Source organism: Rhea americana, unplaced genomic scaffold, assembly GCF_003343005.1.
Source record: "Rhea americana isolate MKP2758 unplaced genomic scaffold, rheAme1 scaffold_54, whole genome shotgun sequence".
NCBI classification, from domain to species: domain Eukaryota; kingdom Metazoa; phylum Chordata; class Aves; order Rheiformes; family Rheidae; genus Rhea; species Rhea americana.
Window position 1 is genome coordinate 3,455,240 of NW_028186690.1, and position 13,353 is coordinate 3,468,592.

At 36.7% G+C, this 13,353-nt stretch overlaps 1 protein-coding gene across 1 annotated transcript in view; it reads right to left on the reverse strand.

The window, feature by feature from the left end:
* DOCK4 (dedicator of cytokinesis 4) overlaps window positions 1–13,353 on the reverse strand; it is a 168,401-nt gene that overhangs the window by 77,321 nt on the left and 77,727 nt on the right. Inside the window, exons 18-23 of the mRNA XM_085318545.1 lie at window positions 6,641–6,738; window positions 6,450–6,533; window positions 6,261–6,361; window positions 5,448–5,529; window positions 4,371–4,541; window positions 2,729–2,921 (exon numbers count right to left, since the gene is read on the reverse strand). Coding sequence (XP_085174671.1) covers window positions 2,729–2,921; window positions 4,371–4,541; window positions 5,448–5,529; window positions 6,261–6,361; window positions 6,450–6,533; window positions 6,641–6,738 — 729 coding nt within the window. The remainder of the gene's footprint in view (window positions 1–2,728; window positions 2,922–4,370; window positions 4,542–5,447; window positions 5,530–6,260; window positions 6,362–6,449; window positions 6,534–6,640; window positions 6,739–13,353) is intronic.

Here is a 13,353-nt window from a genome sequence, read left to right on the forward strand (position 1 = left end):
AAAAAAGGAAAAAAGGAAAAAAGGAAAAAAGGAAAAAAGGAAAAAAGGAAAAAGAAGAAAAAAAAGTGATCTCAAGCGAGGGAACTGAACTGTAAGCTTGAACTGGGTCCTAAATGCTGCTGTCTGCAATGTCATTGTCCACTGGCAAAAGAAATTTTTGGAGCAGGAGTTACTTTATCACTCAGATCTTCAAGACACCTTCACACCCACTAACTTTTCACAAGAGGTAGGCAGCTAATTTGTGTTTGCATTTTTTAACATGTCTGTAGTTCTTACCCACAGCAAGAGCTTTAGTCTAAAACTGCAGAAATACAAATAGATTCTAAGTGAGCTATGCAAAAGCCTCAACACAGAGCTATTTTAGAAATCCTATCCACACATGCCTGCAAATATAGTATATAGCCAATAGGAGATGTGAATTCTCTACAGAGGCAGATAGAAATCAGGAGGCATACCCTAATGCATCTAAAGTTGAACTAAACATCTGCACTTTGGGCACCTAGAATCATCCCCTACATCTGATATTTCTCTTTTCAACAAATACTAAATATATCTCCTGATTTCAGCAAAAGCACAAGTTTGGTGTCAGCTCATTTCTGCAGCAGTAGGAGCTGATGTGGCTGTTTAAAGAATTTTGTGTTAGTTTTTAGGCCTGTGCAGCACAAAACGCCTGAAACTCCGATGCTGCACTAATCTCGCTTGCTTCAAAGCAAGCTCCAGAGAGCAGAAAAGGTTGTCTAAGTAACCCCCTTATTTTTAGAAGTTTGAATAGCTGTTCCCTGCAATCCATTGAGCTTCAAGGGGTTAGGCAGCATTGTAGCTTGAAGTGTTAATCATCTTTATCCGTGAGGTAGAATTCAACTATTTTCAGAGCCATGAGCCTCAACTTTATATTCGAATGTATGTTTACTTTGCAAGAACATAGCTTAGTGCAGTATTTATTTTCCCACGAGAATTTTAAAAGGTCTTCCCTTTAGGAATGTACTGAGGCAAACTTTAAAATAAATAATAATACTAAATAATAATAAAAAGAGAGAGATAAAACATTAGAGGCAAAGAAACCAAGAAACTGAGCTCCACAAGACCTCTCAGCTTAATGGTAACTGAAATTATACTTTATCACTTATCCTAAGCTTCATATCATAGAGAGTTTATATTATTGCCTGATGTCTTCCACATCAATTACCCTGTGGCTTAAGAAATTTTACATTCCTTTTGTGTACAACTTACCCTTCATGTGAAACTTACCATCTAATTTTTGTTGCTTTTATAGCTGAAACCAACTCTGATAACTTCTTAATAACAGAAGTGGATTTAAATAAAAGTTAACACTTTTCAAAAGAAAGCAGAATTTGTCATACAGCCGAGAAGCAGACTTACAGTTCCAAGAAAATCCCCAACAGTCCCTTACATGGCATTAAATTTATGTAATCACTTTCAGTCATTTGGATCCCCTGGTTAGGCTGACCTAACCAGGACAATGGGAAGAAAATAGAATTGCACCTAAAACTATCTTGATGTTATCTGATCCTGAAGCAGCTTGGAAAATGAAAAACATAAGTTGGAGCATCCTTAACTATTCCACGAATATGTCATCATCTATTCAGACGATCAAAGTTCTGATCTGTCACCTCCAGGGAGACTAGTTGTTCTGGACGGGCCAGTGCGGAAGCTCACAAGGGAAAGAATAATAAGCAGCTTTCACAACCAGAACAAAGTAGCCAGGGTCCACCATGAGTATTTCAACCGATACTTCTTGTTCATTTGCCTGAGCTCATTCTTTTAAGTATGATGACTATAAGCATTAAACATTAAAAAAAATAAAGTTCTATGACCTCTTCCTTTATTCTGCAGCATGTCAAAATATCTGATGGCTTTTGTTAGCCTTCATTACTGTAAAGGTTTATCTTGACTGCCTTAGACAAGTAACAGCTGATGTTGCTGTTGAACCCTACTACTTGCATAAGCATTAGGCCAATACCCAACTAGTCCTCAAGAAGGCTTTTAGTAAGAAAAATAACACTTATTAACATCCTTAAAATCTTTGTTATTTTAATTCTTTTTTTGTTTCCACAATTAATTCCAGACTAATATAATATTTTATCACTTCTTTCACCTAATATTGAAACAAGAATGTCAAGGCTATCACCACACAGCAACTTTTTGTTCCACATAACAAATAACTATACACTACACACACCAAGTATCACTTGTATTTCTCCTCAGGGAACTTTTCAATTTTCTCCACTACATGATTATCTTAGCACGTTATATAGCTTTTTTATGCTGCAGTAAGAAAACAGAGAATCAAGAGTGCTGAACTAGCAATAGTTTCACAGATAAAATTAATGGACAAGTGAGAATCTGTTTCCTGTATTGCYCCCAAAAGAGAAAAAAAGAAAAGAAAATTGTTTTCTATTAGTAAAGTTTTAAGTTTTGTCTTTYATAATTAACATAAAAAGTATAACGAGAACTTCTTTCACAGACATATTGTCAGCAGTGGATCAAAACAAAACTACAGTTTTATGAATAATAGTTTTAAAAAATGTAAAATTTAATTAACTATTCTTGTAAAATATGATAAACTTCCTATACAAAAAAATGCTTAAAAAATTGTTACTTAGGAAGCACCACTATGCTAGGCATTATTTCCTTTAGTATCTGGTGACTTGCTTGACAAGCACACAATTAAAGCTCCTTAACTGCAGGTAGCCTAGAGTAATCTTACCTGGGTTAGTGTACAGGTGACTCTCTACTGTTTTCCCAATACTCTGAAGTTTAACAGCTTGAAGAGATTCATCCCCATGCATGACTGTTGGCAAGCTGCCCAGAGCATCATGAACCAAATTTGCCACCTCTCTTACATCAAAGAGCTTCAAAAGTTCAGAGTACACAGATGGGAATGAGCTGAGAAATACAGCCTAGAGGAAAAGGGAAAAAAACAAGCCAGTCAGATATTGCAATATAGTTTTGACATTTATAAAATTTAAATAACCACAGAAATATAAATATCTGTGGAAAAAAATGCCTGCTTTTACATTTCAAGGGCAGTTGGTAACATTAAAATCAGTCAGATTTTTAGAAGCAATATTCATTAATGGGCTCACACCAGTGAATGTTTGCTTTAAACATTATTTAATGACTATTCATTTCACTCATTACAAAAAACTCAGAGCAAATACATTTATTATTTACATATGTCTCATGAGAGGAAATTTTTAAAACGATAACAGAAGCCACTTGATACCAGAATAAGATGATCTGAGTTTTTTTTTTTTATATATTTTGTTTTGTTTTTTAAGATAAGGTTTTAAGATAAGGAATAACAGCATTCCACTGTTATCTTCTTCTCCTCCACTTTTCAAACATTGAAAATTTTTGCTTTGGACAGAGGCAGCCCTGGTAGTCTTAGTTCACTTCAATAGCTCTAAAATACAGTTATAAAATCTTTAGGGGGAAAAAAAAAAAGAATGTGAAAACACTGGAAAAAGACAACAATGCCAGAAAAAGGAAGCTAGAACTTACATTCTTTCCTTCCTTTACTAAGCTAACCGAGAAAAGCTACTTACACAGACCCTCTTCACCTTGGTATCAGAATAGTTAATATACAAGATACAGAAGAATCACAAAGACATTCTTCTATGTGATTTTGCTGTGAACATCTCAAATAAGCAGTTTGAGTGAAATCAGATGGAAGAACATCTCTCCATCCTACTCTCTCTGATTTGCCATTTCTTAGAAGAGCAATTTTCTACAGAGCTTAAGAAATGAATAATTTTCAACAGGTTGCAAGCACCTATGGTTAGAGAAACAGGGCAAAAAGTCTAGGAGGTATATCGATGACTTCTGGACTTGGTTAATTCTACAGCATTTTTAACAGAGAAGTGTTTCCTGTGTGTTTGCCTCTGCCCTTCAGCACCACTCAATTTTAGCAGCCTGGGCTTAAATAAAGACACCAGATGAGTATTAAAACAAGTTCAGCAAGATTTTATGCTTTACAAAAAGCATTAAAACTGAGAAAGCCTTTCCGTTGGGTCGAATTCTTCCGTTCCTATGTAGTTAAGTCATAAAATGTCTAAAACACTTTATTTGTATCAAGCAATTGTGACATGTCACTTTAACCCCTGGAATTACCAAAACCATCAGACGAACCATTTATAATTCAAAAGTAAACATCCGTGGCAAAGACGATCCTAAATCTCATATTTAGAAGCTAGTAGTATGAAAATTTCACAAAGGTATGAGGATGAGCTGAAAATGTCATTTTGTTGTAGAGAAAACATTTGCTTTCTTGGGCAATAGACACAAGAACATGGATACATTTTCCACTATATGTGGAAAGTAATAATAAAACACGCCTGCAAACTTACTTGTAGTTGGGATAAAGCACTAGCTCCTTTGCTTTCTTGGGAAAGGAAGAAGCGCACTGACATAAGMAGCTCTTGGATACAGCAGCGGAATTCCTCCTCGTTTTGTCCACCAGTGGCAATAGAGAATAATCTTCGAGACTGAACTATATATTTAAATATATACTCCTGTGCCTACAAATGTCAAAAATCAAAGATAACTCATAAAAATGAACGAGTCATCTTTAAATAGAACACATACTATATCATTCAAATAATGACAACAGTCTGAACCATGAGACCATGCTACTTAATTTTTGCCAAACCATTTTTTTCCTAACCAAACACTAACAACATTTCAAAAGCACATTCTTAAAAATGTTTTTCAATGACATTTTATTTAACATATGCAAAACTGCAAAATCTCTTCTCCTTCTGCCCTCTTCCTTGCCTCCCCCAACATCCCTCACATGTTTTTGGCTACAGAAATAAGTATTGCTAAAGCATGCAAGGCCAATAAAAGAAACAGGCTTAGGCAACCTTTTGACTTTCTTGGACTTTCTCTGCCTATTAAAAAGTGATTTCCTGTCAGCTGTTAATCAAGTAACGCCAAAAAAGCTTAGTTTAAGTTGCAAAACTGATTAAACTGTAAATTTAATATACAGCCATTTCTTGTTAGTGAAACTAAGTGAACAGCAGCATAGAAAAGCACAGGAGAATGAGAGCAATCAAGTCATCATATTCAGTAGACTTCTCCATGTCAGGATTAAGCCATTAAGTCAGCATGCTTGTCTGCCATCTGGATTCACAGCTGTGACAGACATTAATACCACCAGTGTGATCTATATCTGATTTTTTAGAACTCCTACTCACATATATCTTCATTCAGTTAGGAACATACTGTTCCAGAGTCTAGTGGTAGTAAGCTCCATTGATCACTTTTGGCAAAAGGTGAAGATAAATAAAATACACCAAAAAAGTATGCAATTCCTTAGGATTAATACTACAGTTCCATCATTTATACATACTGTGTTACATTTCCTAATATAAATCTGTTGGTACTGTACAAATATATCATTCAAATATACAGTTGTCAATTACCTTTAATACTTCCTGTATGTGTTCTTGCAGCTCCACTTCAGTGACTCGATCAATATGCCACTTCAGTACTTTTATAAGATCTCTAGAATATGAAATCAAAAAGTATTATAACATAAAAGTGGAAAAAGATAATCCAGCATTTAAAATATAAACAAATATATTTCATATAAAAAACACTGAAAAAAGAAAAATTATATGACCATGTTTTGGTAATAACTACAAGCTCCATAATACACTTAGTGATTAATCTGTTGCAATGTTACATAACAGACCTCTAATGAACAGGAAATAATAATATCAGCATTATTTATGCACTAAAATGATTCAAACAGGACACCAAAGGTGAATTAAACCATAAGAGTTTCTGCCAGCTTGGCCTACCCCTGCCATTCCATGAACTAGTTTTCAGTCTTATTAATCTACATTGGATAAAATGAAAATTCAGTTAGCAAATAATAAATATAGAGCATACAGGGAGGTAAGTGATGCTTATTAGTGCACTGCTCTACATAGACAGCAAACATAGCTGCAAACATAGCTGCAGCAGAATGATGTTAAGACTCATAAATCAGTCAAAGTCATTCAGGTAAAGAAAGCCACTGAAATAAAATTAAGTCAATGCTAGAGCCTTAGCAAGTAATCCTTCTTTTAAAATTAGTTTGCTCCTTTTTTATGGCCTAAATTTGGGCCATTCATATAAATACACCATTTTACTCCTTATATTGTAGTTGAATTTAACGCAATGATTGATTCTGCTTAGTATACCAACAATTGTCAATATTCAAATCAGCTAGGAAAAAGTACAGACTTCACCTGTATGCAAGTGCACCTGCAAAGTGGCTTTCAATATAAGTGTCCATTACAGGCTTAAAGTGGTGAAACTTGCTGTCCTGCAGCAAATTTATTATGTGAACCTAAGAGAGAAGAAAGAATAAGAAATAAAAGGGTTTTTTTTATTTAGTTCTTGAATAGTATCAAGCATAACCACAAAATGAAACTCACCAAACAATCAAATACTTTCGATCCATATTTTTGAGAGTTTTCATCTAAAATCCCAAATAAAGTGTCTAGTGTATCTTGAAGAAACTGAACAGAAAGAATAAAACAGACATTTTGTTAATAATAATAGGAAAGTAAGTTATTTCTCTGTATTGCCTAAAGACAAAAAGAAGGAAAGAAAGAATAGCATATACCTTCACTATTTCTGAACCATCAATTTCTTTTAATTTTGAGAGGCAACCTGCAATTTTGTCTGGGTGAGTTCTCCATTTCAGAAGGTCAAGCATATCTCCTATCAAAACAAAATGCAAGATTAAAGCTGAAAATAAAGCATAAGTTCAGATTTTACTCTTACAACTATTACAATTCACTCAGCAAAACCTGGCTTCATTAAAACAAAAGGAAATATCTCAAGACTTGCAATAACATAATCTGTCCAACAACAAATTGCAATTCTATCCCATAATGGCTCCACCAGGAGGGACAGGAGAACACGACACTGAGTCATTAAAATCAGTCTCCTTCAGCAATTACATCATGCAAATTTGTTCAAATGTGTCAGCTACCATCTTAAGGGAAGTAATTATTTTGCTGTCTGCATCTATGAGGAAATGTTGAGAGCGCTAAGCCTGTTTACCCTGGAGAAGAGAAGACTGAGAGGGGATCTTAACAATGTCTACAAATACCTTAAAGGGGTGGGGGGGAACGGGTGTCAAGGGGATGGGGCTAAAGTCTTTGCAGTGGCGCCCAGCAGCAGGACAAGAGGCAATAGRCACAAACTGAAACACAGGAAGTTCTGACTGAATATGAGGAAGAACTTTCYTGTGAGAGTGACAGAGCACTGGMACAGGTTGCCCAGGGAGGTGGTGGAGTCTCCTTCTCTGGAGATAATCAAAACCTGCCTGGATGCGATCCTGTCTAACATGTTGTAGGTGACCCTGCTTGAGAAGGGGGGGTTGGACGAGATGATCTCCAGTGGTCTCTTCCAACTTCACCCATTCTACAATTCTGTGATTCCTATTGAAGGTGCCTTCCAGAGTCTCGCTCCTCCAATGGCTGGAAACAATCTCCTAGTTACTAGCCTGTAGGTACTCTTGTTTTCATGACAGTATTTTAAAATAAAATCTCACTTCCAATATATTTTTAGAAAAAAAATATAATGCTTTTAAGACCCTGGGTTTTTTAATTAAAGATTGCAAGCTCTACTGGAAAATAAGCTCTTCTGAACAGCCTGTCAAGCACACTTAAGTGTCCTTGCACTTGTCCAGGTTTAATTCTTCCTCCTTCAGCTCTCTTGACCAAAATGGTACAACAAAAATGCAGACATGCTTTCTTATCTCCATTTTTATTTTCTATAGTATTATTAGCATACCATATATCTGCTGTAAACACCTGCCGTGTATGTTATAGAATGATTTTTTTTGAGGCTACACCATAGTGGTGACACAAACAGTTCTTGCTYCTTTTTGCTCCACTGTTCAGCTCCCTTGGTATAGCAAAACCCCCATTAGTCTCCAATAGGGTACGATCCTGCACTTTGTATCACTAGGCTTGATCTAATTTCTGCTTTTCTTTTTGACCCTCAGCATCACCTCATTCTGCCTGTATCATTTGGATTGTCACTCTCAACTGAGGAGCTCTCTCAGCAATGTACCAGAACATTTCATTCATTTAAATGCTCTTGATAGTCACCCCTCCCAATGTCCCCAAATCAATCCTAGAAGYAATTCTTCAAATCTTGTAGTATTTTCCTTCCATTCATGGTGTCCCTTTACAGCATAACCTGCTGTTTCCCTTTTAGCCTGTTATTTATCAGTTTTAAAATTCTTATTCTAATYTGTATCCATTCTAATTTCCCATGTGGTGTGTTATTGAACTCCAGATGGTTTAGATCTGCTATGTTTCCTCTGAATAATAATAAAAAAAAAAAGTATAAACGAAAGATTAAGGAGTTTATTCTGGCATGATAAGCCTTTGATAAACCCATCTTTGGTTTTAAAGCATACTCCGTTTAGCTAATGTCCATTATTTTCATCCATGATTTCTTGCAAATACTTGCATAAAATTGCTTGCAGAGTTATGGTTGAGATAACATTTCTGCTTTTCCAGCTTTCTTAATTGTACATACTAGATTTATTACTCCTAAGTCGAGACATACATCTTTCAGCTTCAGAGACACATTAAAAACCTTGCTATATGACTGGGAATTTCATGTCCTATACCGCTCATTATTTCAAAACAAAATTTTACAAAAGTGAAAAGTGTCAAAAGTCAAATTTTCTCCTGACACTAGCTGAACTCTGACACACTGCTGTTAATTTTCTCCCTTCCACTGCAGATGCTCTGCTCACTCCTACTGTGTTTTGTACATTACTCATTCAGGCAGGTTTACAGCATTCCTTGCAAGTTGTATTCAGAGCACAGAAGTTCCATATATTTTTGAACATTTGAATTAAAAAAGTTCCAAAGCTCCTTTACATTCAAGTTGACTCCTTCCATATTTTGCTAGCCAGTTTTTCAGAATATCTCAGTGCCATACCACCTGAAGCAGAAAACCTTATTTAGTCCAACTCTTTCATTAGTTTAACTGAAACTATGTCTAGTTGATCATTGTCCAAGATCACATCTTCTCAAATGGTCTCACTGCTTATGATACTAAGCATRTAACAGCAATACAATAACAGTAACATAATTGTCCTCTTGGTTCAGGAACTGTTTGATTGTTTTCTACACAGGACTGTTTGAGCCCTCTGTAGATATTTGAGCCACATCCATTCTGCAGCATTTGTTTTCCAGTCTGCTGCTGGAAAATTCATCTCTCACACAGCAACAAATGAAGTAGTATTTCTGTCTTTTATACTAAATTAGCCTGTAGCTAGCAGTGTCCCCCAGTGGTCACTACTGGAGGCCAGTTTTGTTCAACTTATTCATCAAYGACCTGGATGARGRGACAGAGTGCCTCCTCAGCAAGTTTGCTAGTGGTACCAAGCTGGGAGGAGTGGCTGACACACCTGAGGGCTGTGCTGCYATTCAGAGGCCTGGACAGGCTGGAGAGCTGGGCAGAGAGGAACCTCAGGAAGTTCAACAAAGGCAAGGGCAGGGTCCTGCACCTAGGAAGAAATAACCCCATGCACCAGTACAGGTTGGGGGTTGACCTGCTAGAAAGCAGAGGAGGACCTGAGAGTTCCRGTGTACAACAAGTTGACCATCAGCTAGCAATGTGCCCTTGTGGCCAAGAAGGCCAAGAGTATCCTGGGGAATACTATTAGGAAAAGTGTCATCAGCAGGTCGAGTGAGGTGATCTTGCCCCTCTACTCAGATGTGTACTCCCTGGGGAGGCCACATCTGGAGTACTGTGTCCAGTTCTGGGCTCCCCAGTACAAGAGAGACATGGAGCTGCTTGAGAGAGTCCAGTGAAGATGATCAGAGGACTGGAGCATCTGCCCTATGTGGAACAGCTGCAAGAACTGGGTCTGTTTACCCTGGAGAAGAGAAGACTGAGAGGGGATCTTAACAATGTCTACAAATACCTTAAAGGGGGGGGGGAGGGAGCGTGTCAAGGGGATGGGGCTAAAGTCTTTGCAGTGGCGCCCAGCAGCAGGACAAGAGGCAATAGGCACAAACTGAAACACAGGAAGTTCTGACTGAATATGAGGAAGAAMTTTCCTGTGAGAGTGACAGAGCACTGGAACAGGTTGCGCAGATGGGTTCTGGAGTCTCCTTCTCTGGAGATAATCAAAACCTGCCTGGATGTGATCCTGTCTAACATGCTGTAGGTGACCCTGCTTGAGCAGGGAGAGGTGGTGGTAGTGGGGTGTTTCTACAAGATCATCTTCAGAGGTCCCTTCCAACCTCATCCATTCAGTGGTTCTGTAAATAAATCTCCACCTATCTTCGAATCCTGCCAGAAATGCTGACAGCAAACTCTTTACACTATCCTACCAATATTTTGCTGCCTTAACTGATTTTGGTCTGARTAATTTTCATGCGTTTATATTTTGTTCTTGTTTTCTTTTACATTRCACTAACATAGAATACCTTGGATTAAGTACACTATGTACAGAAGGACTCCACACATGTATCAGAGATATCTCTTAAAAGATCAAGGACAAATTAGAGATCTCACTATTCTTTCCAACAGCAATTTTGATGAAACAAGTATTATATATTCATAATGAAATCTACTTGTCTTTTGGATAGTTTGAAATAGTCTTCTACACTGGCTTCTGCTTAGACCTCAAGTTATGGAGTATGGAAACTAGCTAAATCCATCAGTCCACAGCAGGAAAAATACATCTTTACAGGTTTGCTGGAAAAAGCTGGTGGGTAGACAGTTTTCACTGAGTATTAGGGATTTGTTGGGGGATTAAAAAAAGAAAAAGAAAGTAAATGTAAAATACTCACTTCAAAGCACTTATTTCAAGGAAAATGTAAAGGAGGAAAGACATTGCTGACATAGTGTTAGTGAATACCCCAACCATAAATGACAAGAATAGAAAATCTGACATGTGAATCACATGGAAAAGGGATAGCAATGTATCATGTATTAAGAGAAGTARGAATATAAAACTGTCTCAAAAAATAGGTCCACTAGTAAAGCATTATTATGGAAGAGGGAAGAAGCTGCTGCTGCTGATAAACTTTGCTAAACAGAAAAAATATTTCAAATGCCTTCTCTTTATCTAATTTATRCTTTAAAAATAGCACACATCTGACCCTACAGCTTCTATCAAACAAAACACTTCACTTCTCCAAAGCATTAATTTAAATATAAACCTATGTTTAATGTAAGTTTTAGAATCGTGTATAAGGAAAGGGTTTGGGATTAACTTTGTAACTCTCATACCTCCTGAGACATCACACTTGGCCTGGTACAGGACTACARCACTTCAAAACGGAAAAGCCAAATTGCCTCTCAAACTGACATGCCCACACCAGTCGGCGGCTTTTGTGGTTTCCAGCACTCTCCCAGTGGAGGCATGCTTGGAAACGGCCTTTTTTTTTTCTTATTAAACACTAATTATGCTTTTCTTACACAGATACACCTTTGCCTTGAGAGGGACATGCTGCATTGCACATTGCTCTGCTGATCAACTTACTGTTTATTCTGAACTTAGTACTTTTTGAGTATGTGCTAATCAGTACTGAGAACTGAGGGAATGACAACTTGCTAAAATAGCCCAATTTGCTGGATGGATCTTGAGTGCTTAGCAGGCAGAAAACACTACTAAAAGTAAAAAACTAAATTTTAAATAAGTAAGACTATATTGATATTCAGTGGAAAGAACAGTACATTTGCCTTCCCTCTCGTCCTTCCTCTTTCTCTGCCCTGCTCTTGTTTTGCTGTTTTCTTAAGGATAATGAAATATAGCTAACTAAGAAGCAGAATTGTTTTTTGTTAACTTTATCTGATTAAATATCCAGGAAGCAAGGTCAAGTTAAGGAGAAGAAAGCTGGCAGACAGCCTGAATGACGCTATCTTAAGACAGCATAGACTCCTGTTAGAAGCCCTCTGAAATCTGTGTTTGCAGGGTTTTCTAAGGTTATTTCCAAAGCATCTAGGGTAAGGAAGTTATGAATCCTAGCAACTGGGAGACCACCTCCTTCTCCTATTCCCTATAATTTCAATATGCATCAGAGCTGATGGCATGGATCAGGGGAAAATCAAGGAAAGTATGACAGCTGAGTAGAACTTGCCAGCAAGTTAGTAGAAATGTAGCCTAATTCAGTGACACCCTTTACACATGTGGGTTTGGGGTCTCCCCACCATGGCCAGAACAATATCATAATTTGCTACTGATTTTCAAGCTGGACATGTAGAATTCTGACAATGTTAGAAAAATCTCCTAACCTAAAAACAGATTAACAAAAATAATCAGCAATTTTCATACATACTGTTACAAATGTTTGCTAAATAGAAGTATATATAAAGATCTTTTTAATCTTGGAATTTTTAATAAAAATGCTACATCCTCCCAGGGATAACTGAAGTAATGCTCAAATGACCAAACAGCCACATGCTTTTCTCTACATTCATTTCCTGAGCATGCAATAGGTTTTGGCAAAATTTCATTTAAAAGAATGGAGATTGGAAATTCACCAAGCTGAACTTCTCAGAGAGGATCCTTGGAGAAAACATGAGCCTGTCTATTGAAAATATTTCCACCCTCTGAATACTGCTGAAATAATTGTCAACTCTTTCAGAGCTGAACAGGGGATCAATATCATACAGGTAGTTTACATCCTTTTACTCTATATGTGGTTAAAAAAAAAAAGGAATTTTATGTCCTATCTCACACATTTATTTACATCAAGTATTAAATAAATCCTGTACTGTGAACACAAGTTAACAGTCTGAAATTTCTATAATCCTAGTCAAAGCAAAACTATTAATTTTGGGGTCTGCGTCAGTGAGATGCTAAATTTCTGGGCAGCACTTTTGTACATACGTAAGCTCCAACAGATTGGGGTGATTTCCTAAATCAAGGCCTTTAACTTGAGAAATTTAGTCTCTGATAGTGTATTAGCATTTTTGAAGAAAATCTTTCATTGATTAACTTTTATTGCCTCAAAACTAATTGCTGTGGGAACATAGAATAGATGTGCACAGAGAAACAAACTACTTACTACCTGCATGTAGTTCTACTTTGGAAACTTACTGCTAAATGGTGAAAATTAAGATAACTATTTCTGTTTAAAAGGTTGCTCTCGTTGCTGTTAAACATCTATAATCAATTTGTGAGCARTTAATAATCTTATCACCATATATATAGGAAGGGTAAAGACACAGTTATCTCACATAGGACATAACTAAGCAAGTTCTTAAAACTGAAAAACAGCTTAGAAAAAATACTATGAAACCATGGGATATCAAAGAATGGTAAGAAACACCTAAGCAAGCAAATAT